At 51.0% G+C, this 21,859-nt stretch overlaps 1 protein-coding gene across 1 annotated transcript; it reads right to left on the bottom strand.

The window, feature by feature from the left end:
- Positions 1-211: 211 nt before the first annotated feature.
- Positions 212-21,300, bottom strand: AMZ1 (archaelysin family metallopeptidase 1). Its single transcript, XM_028706791.2, has 7 exons — positions 21,152-21,300; positions 13,616-13,955; positions 12,346-12,513; positions 10,529-10,657; positions 5,878-6,044; positions 4,361-4,537; positions 212-1,497 (listed from the first exon to the last, which is right to left on the bottom strand). The coding sequence occupies exons 2-7, from the start codon at positions 13,917-13,919 to the stop codon at positions 928-930; spliced, it is 1,515 nt and encodes a 504-aa protein (XP_028562624.2). The 5' UTR covers positions 13,920-13,955; positions 21,152-21,300; the 3' UTR covers positions 212-927.
- Positions 21,301-21,859: the final 559 nt, after the last annotated feature.

The following is a 21,859-nucleotide window of genomic DNA, read 5'->3' as shown; positions in this document are numbered from 1 at the left end:
ATACCAACATCTTCCAGAATCATCTGCGTGTGCTGGGACCATGGTGCAAGAAGTTAGCGCAACAGCTGAGATTTAGCATGGTTGCAAGAAGTTCTTTTTTTCTGGTATAACAACTTCATGGTGAGTACCAGCACATTTTCTTATTTATTTTTTAAAAAAGCAGTCCTTGCAAGTTTTTTAAATTTTAAATTGCATTTGTTTGGAAGAACTACATCCTGGCTTCCTGTTCCTAAAGGAACACTTGCAGATACTTCTCAAACTTTATATGTGGAAGGACAATTTCCACACCAGCTCCTCTTCTCCTTGGTTGAAAAGGCCCAAGTGTCTCTAGAGATTGCCAGGAAAGCATGCATTCCTCTCAATTGCTTTATTATGCAGCAAAGGAGCTCAAGTTATTTATAGCTGGATCCTTAAAAAGGTGACATTATTTGGGGGGTGAGTGTCAATGCTTTAGCCTTGGAATTCGAGTGCAGCTATATAGAACAAAGTTCATGACTTGATGGGAGGTGGGAGAGAAGAGAGTGTGCTTGTCTTAAAATACATTTAACTCTCAAAGCCCTAAAAGAAAAATGCTAAGTTTGGACCAAATAGTCTACCTGGGTCGGTTTTCAGGCCCAATTTAAAGTACTGGTTAAAACTTTGAAAGCTCTATATATATGACTTAACAACGGTTACCTGAAAGACTCTTCTGATCATATTTGCGTATTTAGATACAACAAACCAAAGAATTGCTTCAGGAAGGACAAGGAAATACCTCAGTAGAAGTTTTTCTTTTTTTTTAATTGCAGTAGCAGAGTTCTTGATTCTTTCTCTGATAAATCAACGAGAACTTGCAGCGGAAAGGACGAGAGGCATAACAAGAAGAAAGGGATCTAACAAAACCCACAATTAATGAATATGAGAAACAGGCAGTGTGTCTCCGTGGGGCTAGCTGTCCTCCCATCTCCAGCGACAAGGGGAAGATTCACCCCTGGCTGCTTTCCTGGAGCTCAGTTTCCTTCTCAAGGAGGAGAATTTGTCTCCAAGGACCTTCCGCAGCCCTGCAGTGTCACTGGCAAAAGGCAGGTCTCTCCGGACACTGGGCAGCTCCCCCGTGAACATTTCCCAGCGGGCCAGGGCATCCACCGCCTTGTCTACTTGCAAGAGATCCTCCTCGGAGACGTCCTTTTCGAGAGCGGCGATGCACATCTCCAGCCACAGCGTGTACTCCTTAATTATGTCCGAGGGCTTGGGAGCACCGCCCAGTCGCTCCTGGCTGGGAGCATCGGCCAGAGAACAGGACGGCTCGTCGAGGTCAAGATCCTGCAACGTGGAAACCGCCTGGCTGCAAGTATCTGGGGACAGGGGCTCCGAGAGGGACGTCACCGCTTCGGAATCATTCTCTCCACCCATCCCAGAGTCAGCGCTGTATGGCAAAACGTCTTCTGACACGGACAAGTCTGCCGGGTCTTGGCTGGGCCAGGTAGACAAAAGAGTTTGCATCCAGGCATAGAGTTTCTGCACCAGAGAACATAAAACGGGGTGACTGCTTCTGTTGCTGTTTCAGATCAGGGCACTGATAATCAGGGAGCACAGAAACAGAGGGCGCTGCCTTGTTCCAAGTGAGACCCATTTCTCTACCTAGCTCAGGGTTGTCTACATGGACTTCCAGAAGCTCCCCAGGCAGAAGTCCCTACCTGGAGATGCCTACCTAGGACCTTCCTTTAGGCTTGGGCACTCTTGATTTGGGCAGGTTGGAGGATGGATGGCGGCTGACAGATTGAGGTTGAATCCTGACAAGACAGAAGCACTGTCTTTGGGGAACAAGGGGCAGGTGGTTGTGGGGGACTCCCTGTCCCTGAATGGGATAACTGTGCCCCTGAAGGACCAGGTCCGCAGCCTCGGAGTCATTTTGGACTCACAGCTGTCCATGGAGGCGCAGGTCAGTTCTGTGTCTGTCTACCAGCTCCATCTTGGTACGCAGGCTGAGACCCTACCTGCCCACGGACTGTCTCACTAGACTGGTGCATGCTCTGGTTATCTCCTGCTTAGACTACTGCAATACGCTCTATGTGGGGCTACCTTTGAAGGTGACTCAGAAACTGCAATTAATCCAGAATGCAGCAGCTAGACTGGTGACTGGGGGCGGCCGCCGAGACCACATAACACCAGTCCTGAGAGACCTGCATTGGCTCCCAGTACGTTTCCGAGCACAATTCAAGGTGTTGGCACTGGCTTTTAAAGCCCTAAATGGCCTCGGTCCTGTATACCTGAAGGAGCATCTCCGCCCCCATTGTCCAGTGCTGAGGGCCTTCTGGTGGTTCCCTCACTGTGAGAAGTGAGATTACAGGGAACCAGGCAGAGGGCCTTCTCGGTGGTGGCACCCGCCCTGTGGAACGCCCTCCCACCAGATGTCAAAGAGAAAAACAACTACCAGACTTTTAGAAGACATCTGAAGGCAGCCCTGTTTAGGGATACTTTTAATGTTTAATAGACTATTGTATTTTAATATTCTGTTGGAAGCTGCCCAGAGTGGCTGAGGAAACCCAGCCAGATGGGTGGGGTATACCGTATTTTTCGCACGATTGGACGCACCGGACCATAGGACGCACCTAGTTTTTTGGGGGGGAAATAAAGGGAAAAAAATTTCCCTTTATATCCCCCCCAAAAGCAGGTCAGGGAAACCGAACCAGGTCGAGGAACAGCGGGATAGTGGCGCTGCGCCTCCCTGCTGTCCCCCGAGCTTGTGGGGCTGGCCGATGTCTGCCTAGCGCGGGGGGCACTCTGCTTCAGGGCACCCCACCCGCCGGGCGGCAGGCTGCTATCCGCAGCTTGGGGAGCCTTGCGGGGAACTGCTGCAGGGCTCCCCACGCTGCGGATGTATGCCTGGCGCGAGGGGCGCTCTGCTTCAGGGCGCCCCACCCGCCTGGCGGCAGGCTGCTATCCGCAGCTTGGGGAGCCTTGCGGGGAACTGCTGCAGGGCTCCCCACGCTGCGGATGTATGCCTGGCGCGAGCCTGCCGGGCGACAGGCTGCTATCCGCAGCTTGGGGAGCCTTGCGGGGAACTGCTGCAGGGCTCCCCACGCTGCGGATGTATGCCTGGCGCGAGGGGCGCTCTGCTTCAGGGCGCCCCTCGCGCTGGGCGGCAGGCTGCTATCCGCAGCGTGGGGAGCCTTGCGGGGAACTCCTGCAAGGGTCCCCACGCTGCGGATGTGTTCCCGAAGCGCCGGGCGCTCTGCTTTCAGGGTGCCCGACGCTCCGGGAAGCAGGCTGCTACCCGCAGCCTAGACAAGGCTAGCGGAGCGCTAATCCCGAAGCTTGGGGCGCGCTGAGCTCTGCACGCCCCAAGCTTCGGGATTAGCGCAGTGGTCCGCTAGCCCTGGGAGAGCCGCGCGACATCGCGGGGCTCTCCCAGGGCTAGCGGAGACCTTGCCGGCACCCAGAAGCTTGGGGCGCGCTGAGCTCCGCACGCCCCAAGCTTCGGGATTAGCACAGTGGTCCGCTAGCCCTGGGAGAGCCGCGCGACGTCGCGGGGCTCTCCCAGGGCTAGCGGAGACCTTGCCGGCACCCAGAAGCTTGGGGCGCGCTGAGCTCCGCACGCCCCAAGCTTCGGGATTAATGCAGCGCTCCGCTAGCCGTGGGAGAGCTGGGTCTCCCACGGCTAGCGGATAGCTTCCTGAAGCCTGGAGAGCGAGAGGGGTCGGTGCGCACCGACCCCTCTCACTCTCCAGGCTTCAGCGAAAGCCTGCATTCGCTCCATAGGACGCACACACATTTTCCCTTGCTTTTTAGGAGGGAAAAAGTGCGTCCTATGGTGCGAAAAATACAGTATTTAATAAATTATTGTTATAGCTCTAATTTGCTATTGAAGCATTTGCTTCAGCTCAGATTAAAGCAGCCTTTGTCAACTAGATCTTTTGGATTACAACTCCTATTAGCCCAATCAAGCACAAGCTGAGGCTGGTGGGAACAGCAGTCCAAAGTATATGGAGAGCTGAACTAAAGCATCAAGCATTTCCCTTGAGTGTGGTCAGATCCTGCAGAGCCCCTGCACAGAATCTGGAACCAGCGCCTGCTGCATGGCCAGTCCTCTCTCAGCCTTATCCTGTGCCTTAGGGGTGCATAAGCTGGCCAGAATGAGGACCTGTATAAGGAGAGCCACACAGGGACACAGACAGGCTGATCCCTTGCCTTTCCTACATGGCAAATGGCTTGAGACTCTCTTGAGCCGCCTGTAGGTTTCTGCTCTCCAGACAACTTCTCTGCTTCCGTCTCCCTCTGATGGGGATTATAAGATGAGCAGCCTGGAGCTGGTGACCAGACGAACCCCCGCCTTGCAGAAAGGAGGGGAAAGAGCCATCTTGCTCTCTGAGTCTCTTACCTTGTAGCGCTCGATGAGTTTGAAGCCCACCACGTACTGCAGCTTCCGGAGGCATATTGGGCAGGGCTCCAGCGGCCGCAGCAGAACTTCATCCAAACTCAGAGCCCCCTGCATGATGCACTGGAGCCAACGGCAATTCCCCAAGCCAATCAGGTGGCAGATTTCATGGCATGTGACCTTTCATTGGGGGGAAAAACCAAGAGCAGATTAAGCTGGACTTTCACTGTGGAGTTTGCCTTTCCTGCCTTGAACTGGTTCTCCTTTCCTCCAACATCACCAGGGCCGGATTTAGGTTTGATGAGGCCCTAAGCTACTGAAGATAATGGGGCCCTTTATATGTCCAGCTGTCCTTTGTCAACAACAAATTGTCACTGTTTTTTGTGTTGAATATATGCTGCATGGTAATTTATGGACCTAATAGGTATCTCAAGCCATTTGCACATAACAGATAGGAGCCTACACAACACAAAACACGGTTGCTGTATGTAGATTTTATTTTATTTGTTTTTTATCTTACATTTTGGAAATGTACACCCAATTTTCTTTTCCTTTACATTTTTTGGGGGTTCCCAAGAGAGTGGGCCATAAACTATAGCTTGTTTAGCTTGTTTAGTCAACAACAAATTGTCACTGTTTTTTGTGTTGAATATATGCTCATACCCTTAGTCTACACTGCCTGATCATCATTCTACAAGCACTCTTTCATATTAGATAACAGGTACAATAGATTGGAGGGACGCAGGTGGCGCTGTGGGTTAAAGCCTCAGCGCCTAGGACTTGCCGATCGAAAGGTCGGCGGTTCGAATCCCTGCGGCGGGGTGCGCTCCCGTTGTTCGGTCCCAGCGCCTGCCAACCTAGCAGTTCGAAAGCACCTTCGGGTGCAAGTAGATAAATAGGGACCGCTTACCAGCGGGAAGGTAAACGGTGTTCCGTGTGCTGCGCTGGCTCGCCAGATGCAGCTTGTCACGCTGGCCACGTGACCCGGACGTGTCTTCGGACAGCGCTGGCCCTCGGCCTCTTGAGTGAGATGGGCGCACAACCCTAGAGTCTGTCAAGACTGGCCCGTACGGGCAGGGGTACCTTTACCTTTTACAATAGATTGATCTACATTCAACTGTGCTGCACTGCAGTCTGCAGCTGCATGCTACATGTTGCCCTGCAACCAGTCCATACAGAATGTAGGCACCCTATATATAGAAATGAGCAAACCAGTGATATTTTAGGGAACAGGCTAGCAGGCAGGATCCATTACTAGGAACCTACACAACACAAAACACTGTTTCTGTATGTAGCTTTTATTTGTTTTTTATCTTATATTTTGGAAATGTACATCCAGGTGTTTTTTTCCTTTAATTTTTGGGGGGCCCCAAGAGAGTGGGGCCCTAAGCTATAGCTTCTTTAGCTTATATGTAAATCCAGATGCTTTTGTGTGTGTTTTTAATTGCTGGGCACTTAACCTGGGCCCTTCAGCATGCAACGCAGGTGCTCTACTGTTGGGGAAATATTGCACGCCTCACCTTGCAACACTGGAGCATCTCCAGCATGTTGAACAGCAACGCCTGATGTCTGGCGTGCTCCATAACTTCGTCATGAACCTCTTGTCTCCATGGCGCTGGGTTTAATGTGGTGCAACCCATCTGGGGGAAGTCGCCCGTGAACCTGGCAAAGCTGCAGACCCCCACCTCTGCGGAGGCAGGAAACAAGAGGGGAGAAAGAGGTCAGCCTTGTTTCCTCAAACACCCAGGCATCCCACCCAGATAGGAAAACCACCCTTACACATCTGGGTATAGAGATATCTGTTATATAATGAAGTCTGTTGAAACATAGAGAGAAGACGGACAGATGTCAGTCTGATCCCAGCATTGTTTTATCATCTAAAAATTAAGCATTAAGCAAGAGAGAGATAGAGCTGAGGATGACTGCGGCTTGGTTTCATTATGCACACAGCAAACCAGTGTTATGCCTATATAGAATAGTGAGGGGTTAAGTACCAATTTATAGGAGGTTTTGTTGCTGGAGAGTGTGTGGTAAATGTGTACTTGAGGAACCTTGCTGCCTCAGAATGCATTAAGCAAATTGTGCAGAACTTTGCATTCAGAATAATGCTCAGTAGTATATCTTATTGACTTCTTTTTTAAAAAAAAGTTCATTAAATTTATAAAAGACTGACAAGCAGAAAAATAAAAGTTCATAATTACTCAATTTTTAATACGCTACTGTATGCAACTTTAATATTCAAATAAATCCATTATAGCAGGAGTTGGGCGTCTCTGGCCTCTGGGCCAATCCTGGTCTGCCAGGGGGTCCGGTTTTGCCCGCAAGGCCATTTCTCCAAAACCAGGCCCAGCTATCAATCAACTGACATAACAGCTGACATAAGCTGATGGGTGCGGGAACAATTTTCAAATCTGCACTGGCTGTTCCCACCAGTTCCCCATCAGGAACTTGCACATTCAGCCAAAGTAGTAGCATTTAACTGATGAACAGAGAATTCAGCCCTGCTAGTGATGCATGGAAGTGAGAGCTGGACCATAAAGAAGGCTAATCACCGAATAATTGATGCTTTTGAATTCTGGTGCTGGAGGAGACTCTTGAGAGTCCCATGGACTGCAAGAAGATCAAACCTCTCCATTCTGAAGGAAATCAGCCCTGAGTGCTCACTGGAAGGACAGATCCTGAAGCTGAGGCTCCAATACTTTGGCCACCTCATGAGAAGAGAAGACTCCCTGGAAAAGACCCTGATGTTGGGAAAGATGGAGGGCACAAGGAGAAGGGGACGACGGAGGACGAGATGGCTGGACAGTGTTCTCGAAGCTACCAACATGAGTTTGACCAAACTGCGGAAGCCAGTGGAAGACAGGAGTGCCTGGCGTGCTCTGGTCCATGGGGTCACGAAGAGTCGGACACGACTAAACAACCAAACAACAACAAGATGCTGCTTTGCCACTGTGTTCCCTATGGGGCATAAGAGCCAACTCCAGGGGTCTGTGGGTGCTTGGGCACCCACAATAATATTATTGTGGGGGCTGGGCACCCACAAAGTCAATGAGAAAAGCCGGCAGGTAGGCTGTGGTGCTGCTTCTGAGAGAGAAGCAGTTCAGCTCCGCCCTCCACAGCCAACCAGCGACACACCCTTTTCCGGGGGAGAGCTTGGACACAGAGCCCCTCCATCGTGGAAAAGGGTGCATCGCTGGCTGAGGAGGAAGAGGAGCTGCCAACCACCGCAACTTCCATGTTGCTGCGGCGGGCATCCACAATCCAGAGGGCGAGATGGCACCCCTGCTATGGGGAACGTGCTGGTGCAACAACGCCTCCCTGACCCCGTGGGTCAACTTTGATGTCATTATAACACCAGATGATTGACAAGTGGGTGGACTCACCTACCTGCCCACGGAGGGACCGAAAGATCTGGCCTACTGAGCCACAGACTTTATACAGCACCACCCAGGCACCTGGCACTTGACTGCACAAGCCAAGAAGATGCTCTGCTAAAGGAAGCTTTACCTAGTGTACCCTCACAGGCGTTTCATTTCGTAATTATTTTATTATTTCAGATCAATTCCCAGGCAGCTTAAAATATGGAATTTCAGATTACTAAACTGCAATAAAATCTGGTTTTAAAAGCAAAAAAATAAGCAGTTGGAAAAGCAACAGGATTGATAACTGTGATGCAAAAAAAAGCGCCGGTAGAGCTAAATGAATTAAATTACAATTAATCTGGTAGGATCCTTTGTTTATTTTGTTTTTGAAGCAAACTGCCTAATGTCCATCTGGTTGGTTTACCAGGGTTCCTCTATATCAGAAAGCGGGGTGGAGGCTGTCCAACTAATTAAACACCCAATGAACCTCATTGATATCCCTACCACATTAAACGCTTGGCAACTATTAATGAAACCGGAACAACAAGTTATAGAAAACTGCAGAATAGCGGAAGAACTGGCGGGATTTCAGGAGGAGAGGACCACAATCGATCATTGTTTTGCTCTTAAATTAATCCAGTCAAAAATATACAGGGAGGGGCAAACGCATTAAGAATTTAAGAAGAACCTGCTGCACCAGACCAGTGGCAATTCTGGTCCAGCATCCTCTTCTCCCAGATGCCTGTGAGAAACCAACAAGCAGGATCCGGGCACAAGAGCGGTTTCTAGCAACCAGTATTCAGAAGCACAGAAGAGAGCCAGTGTGGTGTAGTGGTTAAGAGCGGTGGACTCGTAATCTGGGGAACCGGGTTCGTGTCTCCGCTCCTCCACATGCAGCTGCTGGGTGACCTTGGGCCAGACACACTTCTTTGAAGTCTCTCAGCCTCACTCACCTCACAGAGTGTTTGTTGTGGGGGAGGAAGGGAAAGGAGATTGTGAGCCGCTTTGAGACTCCTTAAGGGGAGTGAATTGGGCACCTTATGAGTGATGTATGGAAGTGAGAGCTGGACCATAAAGAAGGCTGATCGCCAAAGAATTGATGCTTTTGAATTATGGTGCTGGAGGAGACTCTTGAGAGTCATATGGACTGCAAGAAGATCAAACCTCTCCATTCTGAAGGAAATCATTCCTGAGTGCTCACTGGAAGGACAGATCCTGAAGCTGAGGCTCCAGTACTTTGGCCACCTCATGAGAAGAGAAGACTCCCTGGAAAAGACCCTGATGTTGGGAAAGATGGAGGGCACAAGGAGAAGGGGATGACAGAGGACAAGATGGTTGGATAGTGTTCTCGAAGCTACCAGCATGAGTTTGGACAAACTGCGGGAGGCAGTGGAAGACAGGAGTGACTGGCATGCTCTGGTCCAGGGGGTCACGAAGAGTCAGACACGACTAAATGACTAAACAACAACAAAAAGGGGAGTGAAAGGTGGGATATCAAGTCCAAACTCTTCTTCTGCTGCTGCTGCCTCCCAACTCTAGAGGCAGAGCAGAGCCATCATGCCTAGTAGCCACTTATAGCCATGAATTCCCCACCTGTGTGCATCTGGCTTCAGCATCACATCCCACACTCCAAGGAGCTCACCGTCCCAAATGGGAGTGGTCAACCTGTGACTGCAACTCCTGCCATCCCTGGGATAGCAAACGGAGGTGAGAGCCAAGGGCAACAGCTGATGGATGTGAGCAGATGCAGCCAGAGGTGCTTATTCTGGGAATGAAGACTGGAGTGTGGATGTTAAGGAAGTGCTTCGTGGAAAAGGTGGGCTTGGGTGTGGCAAGTTGAAAGAAGAGCACAGGAACATAGGCAACGAAGTCACACCACTGGTTGGTCCATCTAAATCAGTACTGTCAACGCTGATTGGCAGCTCTGCAGGGTTTTAGACAGGTGTCTCTCTCAGCCCTGTCAGGAGATGTTGGGGGTTGAACCTGGGATCTTTAGCTTGCAAGTCAGATGCTGTGCCCACTGAACTATGGTCCTTTCCTGTAGAGAAGGAGATGATACTACATCTGTGCTGTTAGACTGGTGGGTTCCAGGGACAGAGCCTTTTTACTGGTGGATCCGCATCTTTGGAGGTCCCTCCCCAGAGGGCATATAGTAGGGTTACCAGACATCCCCTGTTCCCGGGGACAGTCCCCGGATTTGCAAATCTGTCCCCAGTCAAATTCCGTCCCTGGAATGTCCCCAGATTTGTAAATCTGTCCCCGGGAAACGTGGCGGTGGCAGCCTCAGCAGCCTGGAGCCAGCCTGCTAGCGCAGTTGGCTCTGGCTGGCTTCAGGAGCTGCTCGCTGCCGCCTCCACTACCGAAGGGGAACCAGGAATGTCCGGTGGTACAGATCTCCTGCCCCCTTCCCCCTTTGTTTTGACAGATCTGGGGAGGCTCAGGAGTCACGGGCGGGCGGGCGGGCGTTGCCCAGGAGGGGTGCAAGGCAGGTGGTTTCTCTGCTAGGCAAGGTGCAAAGCCCTTCTTTTGCACCCTGTGAAACATAAATGTGCAGAGTTTTTTTAAAAAAAACCTGTGCATTTATGTTTCACAGGGTGCAAAAGAAGGGCTTTGCACCTTTATACAATATGCATGTGTTCTTTTGCCTCACCATCCCCACTACTGACTCCCTGTTGCTACTCAGCTTCAAAAAAAAAAAAAGTGTCCCCAGATTCATTGAAAAAAATCAGGTAACCATAGCATACGACCTCGTCACTACTAGTTTTTAAGAGAACTATGGAGGTGTTTTCCTCCCTATCCCTTGACAAACCTTGGCCAGGCAAGAACTTGCTGAAGGTGAAGCTCCATGTTTCACAGGGGTAGAGGTCAGCAAGGGTGAGACCCAAGACGCAGAGGGCATCCATGGGCTTGTTGTTCTTCAGAAAGGTCAGGATCCCATCTACGGGGGGAAGGAAGATGCCAAAACAAAAGACACAATCCAGTGAAACTTGTCAATCTTTCAATTCCCTTGGTGGAGAATTTAGAAACCTCTTCCCTGCCCTTCAGCAGCAAGTAAAGCCTACCCTGTTTCAGGCTTTTGTTTGTCTGTTTGTGCATTTATATCCTGCCTTTCTCCCAAGATGGGATTCAAGGCAGCTTACAGCATTTAAAAACACTATCGGAAAATACAAAGCAATAAAACTAGCTAATGGAAAAACACAGTTAAAATACATGAGAAACACACTTGGAACCAGCATTAAAGTATCCTGCCCTTCACCCGAAGATCTCAGGGAGGTTCACAAGATAAAATAAAGGGAGCCAGTCTGACCTCTCTAGGGAAGGAATCCCACAGTATGGGAGCGGCCACAGAAAAGGCCCTGTCTCTCCCGTGTCACCCCCCAACTGTGCCTCTTATATTGATGGGGCCAGGAGAAGATGCTCATTCGAGGACCTGGATGGGTTTGTATAGGGAGATAGGAGCTTTCAGGTAGCTTGGACCAAAGCCATATTCTGTCATGACAATGAGATTTTTTTAGCATTTATTTTCAAGCCTTAGTTTAAATATATTGCAACCTTTCCTGGGTAGCTTGGGTGGAACAGGATGAACAGAACACATCCGCAGGGTATCAGTCTAATCAGGAATCCATTATGAACACACCCAATTTGGGTTAGCACCTTTTTCCATGAAAACAAAGGGATGGAAATATGTTTGTGTGGTGATGGGGGTGGTGTTCCAAAAGGAAAATGTGGTTCCAGTCCTCCATCTGGTTGGTTACTGTTGCAGCTGCTAGTCATGGAATGATTTTCCATGGAAAGATTATTCTCCCACCCCCTGCCTCACACCTTTCCTCCTCTACTGTGCAGGCAAAAGGCAAACATCGCCTAAATCAGGGTGGGAAAGTTGTGCGGCCTTCCAGAGACTGCTGGACTCCAATTCCCACCAGCTCCACCAGCACGGCCAGTGGCCAAGGATGATGGGAACTGGAGTCCAACAACCTCTGGAGGGCTACGCTGCTTCTCTATCCCTGGCCTAAGAGGGTTGAGGGGGCCCAAGGACGTACTCAAGGGTGAAGGGAAGAGGGCAAGGATGACCTCAAGTTCCCGGTAACTGTCAAAGGCACTTCTCAGCCAAAAGAATGCACATGGGAGGTAGCTAGCTCTTAATTGTCAAAGATCACACTTAAAGCCACCTCTACAGCTCTGAATACCCACACACAGCAGCCTAGCATCTACTATGCTCTTCCCAGCTCCACCCTCTATGGAGCAGTTGCAGAAACAGGGGACCACTTCCCCTCCACCAGTTTATGTACTCTCTCCCGTTGGGATTTGGGCACACAGCCGGAGACTGTGCCTACGTGGAAACTTCCTCTGCTCCTCCCTTTTCACTCCCCTTCTGGTTCTGGGAGACAGTGGTGCAGGGGAGGGTGGGGAAGCACCTGGCCCTTCATTTGCCTGCCCTGCCTCCTCCTCCTCCTCTTCCAACCCATCCTGTGCTCTACCCTCCAGCCGTGAAGGATCCCCTGCCTCTGACTCTTGCCTCTGGGCTGGCAAAATTCCCCACTTGCACCCCTTCTCCCAAGTCAGACATGAGCCCCATTTCCTAGTAACACGCCTCGCTGCCCCCAACTTGCTCTCCTGTCGGCTTACCTGTATGAAGCTGCACTCTGTCCGAATCCTGGCTGTGACGGTAACAGCAGTGGATGGAAGAGACTGGGACGGAAGGAAGGCACTTGACTCGGAGACCCCAAAAGAAAGACTCGACGCAGCCACAGAGGGAGTCCAGCAGCGAGATCCCAGCAGGGCCGTCGCTTAGATCTAAGAGCAGAAGCATCAAGTCAGTTCCTCTGGGGCTCTTTCGGGGGGGGGGGCTATGCCCTACAGCAATGCAAGAAAGGAGAAAAATCTCAAGGAAGGAGAAGAATCCCCAGAGCACAAACCTCCAATGTTATTATTTGTATATTATTTTTGTTTTGTAAGAGCCTTGCACTTGCACTTTTTGAGCAGTCATTGCCTTCCTCAGAGAAGAACGTCACTAATAAGGGAGAGGGCGCTCTGTATCTGAAGATTTACTGCAAGCGAAAACAATTTGCTTGTCTACCAAGGAAGATCCAGCATCTTCAGAATGTGGGAACAAATGACGCAAAACACACCCAGGGTCTTCAACTACATCCAAAGCAACATGCGTGACTGCCTCTAGGGGATTTTGGACAGGGTCCATTGTAAAAACTAGAGATGGGCGCTGGCTCTGGTGAAGTCCCTATGGGGACTTGAAGCAAGGCTCCAAAGACAAGAGTGGCATATCAATCTGTTTCCTAAGGGATTTCAGGTGAAGATTCGGTCACCACCAAGCCCTGGTCGAAGAAAGGAACTACAGGGAAATCAGTCAGACTATCATGTACTGTTGTGGTCAGAGCCACTACTGTTGCTGCTGTAATAATAATAATAATTTATTATTTGTACCCCACCCATCTGGCTGGGTTTCTCCAGCCACTCTGGGCGGCTTCCAACAAAGATTAAAAATACATTAAAATGTCACACATTAAAAACTTCCCTGAACAGGGTTGCCTTCAGATGTCTTCTAAATGTCAGGTAGTTGTTTATCTCTTTGACATCTGATGGGAGGGCTGGCGCCCTTCTAAAGAACATAGGAAGCTGCCTTATACAGAGTTCAGACCATTGGTCCATCTAACTCAGCATCGCTTACACTGACTGGCAGCAGCTGACCAGGGTTTCAGGCAGGGGTCTCCCCCAGCCCGACCTTGAGACCTTCTGCATGCAAAGCAGGTGCCCTGACCAAGAGGAAAGGCACTAAAGCCACAGATCCCTCTTTCCCTGTCTCCCATCACAACCTCAATTCAACACATGGCATCCTTGTCTCCTTTGTTAGTTGGTGCCAAAGACCCACCAGGTGCATTACCTATAGGCTGCAGGTATATGTGCTTGCGGTAGACTCTCTGCTTCCTCCTCAGCAGGGAGTAGTAGAAGGTTTCAAAGTCCTCAGGGGCATCAGGGTGGCTGAGGAGCCAGTCGAAAGCCGTCCGGATGAACAGGCTGCAGAAAAGTGTCCTGTGCGGGTTGTACGCTTCGGAGAGAAAGAGCTTTTCAGCGCTGGAGAAGGCCTTGGCGTAGAGCTCCTGCAGCGCAGGGTTCGTGGAGATCAGAGCGTCCTTCAGCGCTCGGGGCCCAAAGCTGAACTCTTGGGCATGTCTGCACTGCAACATCGCTGACGGCAGACCCCGCTTCAGTGGTGCCGCCCTCTGCCAGGAGAAGAAACCATGGTCAGCATCTAACTAGACTCTGCTCTCAGGGGAGCTTGCCAGGGGAGCCAGCAAGCCCTGAGGATCACCTGAAACATCTCAAGGTGTTGGAGGATGGCGGTTCAGAAGAGATCAAAGCTGTGAGCCCAGAACCCAGGGGGCACCATTTCACATTTGTTTTGTTGCCCGTTAAATAATCAGATCCCAGAAAGATGTAAGTATTTAATCATCGCCCCCGCAATCCTTGGCACAATGGGTCAGTGCATCTGGCTGTTAACCAGAAGGTTGGTGGTTCGAGCCCAACCAGGGACAAGTGTCGGCAAGATTCCTGCATTGCAAAGGGTTGGACTTGCCAGCCATTTCCCCCCTGCTCTCCCGCCTACTTTTTCTCCATCTTATTTATTTATTTGTTTATTTATTTGGCAGTGATCCACATAAGTCTGCAATCGCATAAGTGAAATTGGTGTAAGACGCTATCTACCTGCCTATTTTTAAAAATAGTGATTAGTTTTCCATCCCCTGGGAAAACTCAATCCCAATCTGCCGTTGCAGAATGGTTTGGTTTAGCGTTTCCATCCAAAATGATGCTCTGTGGAACTTCCTTCCTGTAATACAATGCATTGCTTATGGCTGCCATCATGCCAGGCACCCTTAAATTACACCACGTGCAATTTTCAATGATCTCTTCATAAATGATTCCCTTTGTAAGTCAGCTACTACCAAGCGACTCCCCGACAAGCACCCATGAATTATTCTCTTTGAAAGTTCAGCTTCATCCTTCTCGTTCTCTGCTTTGCTCTGCCACCACCCTCCTCGGATAAGACGTATTCTGGAGCAACGGCAGCAAACACGAGCATCATAATAAAATAGGGCACGACTGTGTGGCAGAACGAGAGTTTAACCGTGGGACGTCAAAAGGTTTTGCACCCTACTGCTTTAAACCAGAAGTGCCTACAAGGAAGACTACAAGGATGTCATATAGAGGAGGGAGAAAGGTTGTTTTCTGCTGCTCCAGAGAAGCGGACACGGAGCAATGGATCCAAACTACAAGAAAGAAGATTCCACCTAAACATTAGGAAGAACTTCCTGACAGTAAGAGCTGTTCGACAGTGGAATTTGCTGCCAAGGAGTGTGGTGGAGTCTCCGTCTTTGGAGGTCTTTAAGCAGAGGCTTGACAACCATATGTCAGGAGTGCTCTGATGGTGTTTCCTGCTTGGCAGGGGGTTGGACTCGATGGCCCTTGTGGTCTCTTCCAACTCTATGATTCTATGACTGGGGTCTACTGGTGAATCTCCAGGTGATTTGCAAAGCTGTCTGGCTTCCAATGGTTTAACAGTAGTACAACTCCCTGTACAATTCAGGGTCAGGTTTCCTGCAAGTTCCCCTTATCTCTTATATACTCAGCAGCCCTGTGTGGTCTGTGGGAAAGTTTATCCTGCAAGTTCCAAAGATTTCAGAAGCCTCCTCCGGAGTAACTCGGAACAGGGCTTTTAATGTGGCTATCCCTGTTCTATGGAATAGCATCCCTGCAGGAGCCCACATTCTGGAAGCAACTGAAGGCATTTTTGTTCTGACTGCTTCCCAACAGGATAAATGGCTCTTAGCCACAAATGTCTGCATTGTATGGCTTAAGGTTCATTTTAAAAGTTTTTGCTTTTTTTCTTTTCTTTTTAATTATCTCTAGCATACATCAGCTTGAGACGGTTGCTTAGAAAGCAATTAAGAAATACAGTGGTACCTTGGGTTAAGTACTTAATTCGTTCCAGAGGTCCGTACTTAACCTGAAACTGTTCTCAACCTGAGGTACCACTTTAGCTAATGGGGCCTCCCGCTGCCGCTGCACTGCCACCACGCGATTTCTGTTCCCATCCTGAAGCAAAGTTCTTAACCCGAGGTACTATTTCTGGGTTAGCGGTTAGCGGAGTCTGTAACCTGAAGCATATGTAACCTGAGGTACCACTGTAAATGATAATAAAATATCCCGTTTCTTTTATTGTTGTAGTTTTGCATTTATATCCTACCTTTCACCCAAAGAGCTCAAGGGCATTCTCCCCTTCCCCTTTTATCTTCACAGCTAACCTGTGAGGTAGGCTATGCTGAGAGACTCTCACCCAGTGAGCTTCATGGCTGAGGGGGGGGGTTTAAACCCGGGTCTCCTAAGCCCCACTCCAACACTCTCGGCTGCTACACTAGGAGCAGGGGGAGTTGGCAACCTATTCCATAGGCAAAGGCAGCAGCAAGTGAATGGCTCAAGGGAGTGAGAAAGAGGCTGTGGATTCTGGGACTCTGGCTTAGCAGCATCTTGCCAGTGGCCCGTCTAGTCCAGCATCCTGTTCTCACAGTGGCTTAATTAATAAGAATAAGAATATTTATACCCCACCCATCTGGCTGGGTTTCCCCAGCCACTCTGGGCAGCTCCCAACAGAATATTAAAAAAAAAATCTAACATTGAAAACTTCCCTAAAGAGGGTTGCCTTCAGTTGTCTTCTAAATGTCAGACAGGGCAGGTGCCACTACCAAGAAGACCCTCTGCCTGATTCCCTGTAACCTCACTTCTCACAGGGAGGAAACTGCCAGAAGGCCCTCGGCACTGGACCTCAGTGTCCGGGCTGGATGATGGGTGTGGAGACGCTCCTTCAGGTATCCTGGGCCAAGGCCATTGACCAGAAAGGAAACCCGCAAGCAGGATTTGGGCATACAAGCAGCACTCTCCTCTCCCACGGTTCCCATCAGCTGGGATTCAGAATCATGGCTGCCTCCAGCTGCGGAGGGCAGAGCGTGGCCCTTGTGGCTAGGAGCCGCTGAGAGCCCTCTCCTCCGTCATGAATGCGTCTCATCCTCTTTTCAAGCCATCCTTGTTAGTAGCCATCACTGCCTCCTGGGGGAGCGAGTTCCATCATTTGACCACGTGCTGCGTGAAGAAGGACTCTCTCTTATCTGTCCCAAGTCTTCCAGCTTGGTGATTCTATCTGGATCTAAGCTGTGTTATAATATAATAATAATAATTTATTATTTATACCCCGCCCATCTGGCTGAGTTTCCCAAGCCACTCTGGGTGGCTCCCAATCGAGTGTTAAAAACAATACAGCATTAAATATTAAAAACTTCCCTAAACAGGGCTGCCTTCAGATGTCTTTTAAAGATAAGATAGCTGCTTATTTCCTTCACATCTGAAGCGAGGGCTTTCTATAGGGAGGGCGCCACCACCAAGAAGGCCCTCTGCCTGGTTCCCTGTAACTTCGTTTCTCGCAGCGAGGGAACTGCCAGAAGGCCCTCAGCACTAGACCTCAGTGTCCGGGCAGAACGATGGGGGTGGAGACACTCCTTCAGGTATACTGGACCAAGGCCATTTAGGACTTTCAAGGTCAGCACCAACACTTTGAATTGTGCTCGGAAACATACTGGGAGCCAACGCAGATCTCTCAGGACCAGTGTTATGTGGTTCCGGTGGCTGCTCCCAGTCACCAGTCTAGCTACCGTGTTCTGGCTGAACCCTTTGAAAACGAGGAGCACTAAATCCAGTTTAGCATCGCTTGTCGCTAAAGGCGTTAGGCAAAGCCACCCGTTCAGTCCTCATTTTCCATTTGTAAATCAGAGAGTGCAATGAGTGGGACATTATGAACTGAAGTTCATAATGAGGCTCTGCTGAAGCAAGCCGTATTTTGCTCACAGGTTCACGTGGCTTTTGCAACTCTGCCAAGGGCTCCCTCCCCTCCCCCCCCCCCGCTATGTCGCCCTGTTTCAAAGCTGCATATTCCACTTGGCCGTTCATTTTAGTGATCTCTCCGTTCTGTTTGCCCCCCCCCCCCAAGCCCTGGCAGACATTCAGGAGCCTCCTTCTCCTGCCATTTCCCATGTGCCCAGAACAGAGGACAAGGAAATGCACACAAGCCGTCACCATGCAGAGCTTCTCAGAATAAAAACCATGTCATGAAGGCGCCCACGGGCGAACGGCAGCTTTTCCACACTGCTCAGGGGCACCTTGTTCATACTTCTCTGGAGAGACCGGATACTTTGCATAAATGGGCCTTGTTTTTAAGGCAAGACAAGATTTAAAAAAGCAAAACAGGAGCCACCAGAGGCCCGTGCTCACACGACAGGCAACTAAAAAGAGGGGTAGGAAAATTGGAGCACTGTGACATAGTTGAACATGGATCTACCCTAAGGTTTTACCAGATTTTTTTCAATGAATCCGGGGACACTTTTCAACTTCAATGGATTTTATATGGGTAAGGTAAAGGTAAAGGGACCCCTGACCATTAGGTCCAGTCGTGACCGACTCTGGGGTTGCAGCGCTCATCTCGCTTTATTGGCCAAGGGAGCCGGCGTACAGCTTCCGGGTCATGTGGCCAGCATGACTAAGCCACTTCTGGCAAACCAGAGCAGCACACGGAAACACCGTTTACCTTCCCGCCGGAATTTATCTACTTGCACTTTGACGTGCTTTCGAACTGCTAGGTTGGCAGGAGCAGGGACCGAGCAACGGGAGCTCACTCTGTGGTGGGGATTCAAACCGCCGACCTTCTGATCGGCAAGCCCTAGCCTCTGTGGTTTAACCCACAGCGCCACCTGCATTTATATGGGTACTGATTTGTAAATCCGGGGACTGTCCCCGGGAAACGGAGATGACTGGTAACGTTAATCTACCTCACCGTTGGATGTGTGTGGCTCCTAGGAATTGTGCTGTGATGAGGAGCAGTAAGGGTCTACCTACACACAGTTCGCAGAGGCTCCTTCCTGTTTCCTGGGGAAGCAACCCAAACTGTCTCTCCTCCCAACGCCAGCATCACAGGAGAAGAGCTGGAGAAGAGTACCAGCAAGGCAGCTACGGCCACAGCTTGCCTCTCCAAAAGGCTTTGGGGAAAGGTGATGCTAAAATCCAGTACCAAGACGAAGGTCTGCCAGGCTTGCCTGTTGAGCATGCTGCTTTCCAGAAGTGAGTCGTGGGCAATTACAGCCACCAGGAGTGACACCTCAACACTTTCCATATGCGCTGCATCAGGAAGATTTGGGGTTTCACATGGCAGGGCAGAGTCTCAAACCAAGATGTGTTCTCCCAAGCCCACATTCCCAGTGTGTTCACACTCCTATCCTGGCTCAGCCATGTCCACAGAATGGAAGATGGCAGGATCCCCAGGGGCATGCTCTACGGCAGGGGTCAGCAAACTTTTTCAGCAGGGGGCTGGTCCATTGTCCCTCAGACCTTGTGGGGGGCTGGACTATATTTTGAAGAAGAAAAAATATGAACAAATTCCTATGCCCCACAAATAACCCAGAGATGCATTTTAAATAAAAGCACACACTCTACTCATGTAAAAACACGCTGATTCCCAGACCGTCCACGGGCCGGATTTAGAAGGCGATTGGGCTGGATCCAGCCCCCGGGCCTTAGTTTGCCAACCCATGCTCTATGGGGAGCTGGCTTCGGGCACCGAGCCCATGGGCAGACCAACTCTGTGTTACAAAGATGTCTGCAAACGTGACATGAAGTCTGGCAACGTTAACACTGCCGTATGGGAATGCTTTGGAGACAATCACAGTGCCTGGATGGTCAGTCTGGCCATCCATCCATAGCAGTGACCAGAGAAGGGATGACTTCTGGGAGTGTGCTGCAGCAACAAAAAGTACGAATGCTATTCTAGGCTGCATCAACAGAAGCATGGTGCCCTGATCAAGGGAAGTCCTAGTATTGCTCTAGTAGTCTGCCTTGGTCAGACCACAGCTGGAGTACTGTGTCCAGTTCTTGGTGTCGCAGTTTAAGAAGGATGTTGACAAGCTGGAACGTGTGCAGAGGAGGGCAACCAAGATGATCAAGGGTCCAGAAACCAAGCCTGATGAGGAACGGTTGAAGGAGCTGGGTATGTTTAGCCTGGAAAAGAGGAGGATTTGATGGCTTTCCTAAAGGGCTGCCACATGGAAGATGGAGCAAGCTTGTTTTTTCCTGCTCTGGCGGGTAGGACCCAAACCAATGGATTCAAGTTAGAAGAAAGCAGCTTCAGATTAAACATCTGGAAGAGCTAGAACTGTTCAGCCGTAGAACAGACTCCCTCAGAAGATGGCAGACTTCCTTTCCTTGGAGGTTTTTAAGCAGACCTCGGATGGCCACCTGTCATAGATGCTTTAGTTGTGATTCCTGCATTGCAGGAGGTTGGACACTAGACTACCTGTGGGGTCGCTTCCACGCTACAATTCTAATTCTATATCACTTTTTGGGTGGGACAGTATTTTTTTTTTTAATGATACCCTAGGGAAGGGCTGTAGATTACTGCTAAAGAACCTGCTTTGCATGCAACAGGTCCCAGCATTTCCGTCTAGGGCTGGCAATGCCTCCTCTGAACCCCTGGAGTGCTGCTGCCGGCCAGTGCTGGCAGCACTGAACTAGATCGGCAACGCAGCTTCCTATGCTCCTAAACCACGCTGCCTGCTTCAGAAGCGCTCGCTCCATCTATTAAAAAGGCGGGGCGGGATTTACATGAATGTAAAGGTTAACGGAAGGGCCTCCAGAGGACCAGGGCGGGCGGCGGTATTATTTTGCAGAACACCAGCCACTCTTGGCGCATCCTGCGAGTTTAGAGAGAAACCTGGCGCCGATGCACCCCCTCCCCTTGGGACCCCTTTCCCCTTTCGGCCCGGCACTGTGGACGCGGGTGCCCGCCCGTCACGCTCTCCCGACCCGCGTGCGCGCCAGACCCCGGAACGCGACTCCCAGGCTCATTCTCACGTTCACTCACACCCCGCTGCAGCACCTCCCGATCCGCAACGCCTCTGCCCCCGAGCCTGTCGCAAGTTGCTCGACGCTTGTCCTTCTTCCCGTCCGATGACAGGCGAAGGGCAACGGGAGCCCCAGGCAACTGAATTCTCTCGGTCGAGCGGCGGCGGCGAAGCCGGGAAGCGGATCTCCCGCGTCGACGCGGATATGAGCGAAGCCCCTTCCTAAGACGGCACTTGGCTGAGCCCGAGCAACGACGTGGCTCGCCAGCATTCCTTGCAGTTGTGCGCGACGCACCTGCCCTTTTCTCCCCAGGGAGTGGGGAGTCCCCAAACTCCTCCCGCCACCTCCCCGGGTCTGGAGAAGCCACTTTGCAAAGGCGCGTTTCCTCCTCCTCCTCCTCGATTTGCAACGGGGTTCCTCCTCGCTCGCTCGCCTCTCTTGCAAATCTGCAGCGCTTGGCGGCGGCGAAGCGGCCGTCACTTACCTCGCTCTCCCTCCAAACGCAGCTGGGATTGCGCGGGGATCTCCCTTCTTGCAGACGGAGAGGGAGGGAGGGAGGCCGGCTGGGGCGAGCGGGGGAGACGGAGCGGGGGCAGCTGGCGAAGCCGTGACGCGCCGGGCGGATGGGGTTTGCGCGCCGCCGGCTGGAGAGGCGGGGTGGGGACTGGGGAGAGAGCAGGCGAGGCAGGAGGGGGGGGGGCTCCGATGAGGTGGGGGGGCAGTGTTGGGGGAAGTGGGGGCGTGATAGGAAAACAAACCGCAGGAAAAGCAAACCACCCCGGTTATCATTTGACTGGCCCTTCCTCAGAACATATTGGCAAGTCTTGCGCGTTCCAGCCTTTGCGTCCCCGGCATCCGGAAAATGCTTTTAACAAGCCTTTTCCTCCCAAGAGCGTTCAAGGTTAGGAGCCAAATATGTTATCCCTGCTGCCGGGAAGGACGTTAGGAGAGCCCTGGGGCCGGATCAGGCCAGCCCCCCCCCCCCCCCAGTCCAGCATCCTCACAGTGGCCAGGGAGATGGAGAGAAGCCCGTGAGCAAGACCAGAACACCCTCACCTCCCGGGGTTTCCAGCAACTGGTACCCAAATGCACTGAAAACGTACGAGGATCCTGGCTGCTGGATCAGGCACCTGGCTCATCTAGTCCAGCAGCCTGTTCTCACAGCGGCCAACCAGATACCTGTAGGGCAGTG

The sequence above is a fragment of the Podarcis muralis genome, chromosome 14, assembly GCF_964188315.1.
Source record: "Podarcis muralis chromosome 14, rPodMur119.hap1.1, whole genome shotgun sequence".
Lineage (NCBI taxonomy): Eukaryota > Metazoa > Chordata > Lepidosauria > Squamata > Lacertidae > Podarcis > Podarcis muralis.
This window is presented reverse-complemented; position numbering and strand designations above follow the sequence as displayed.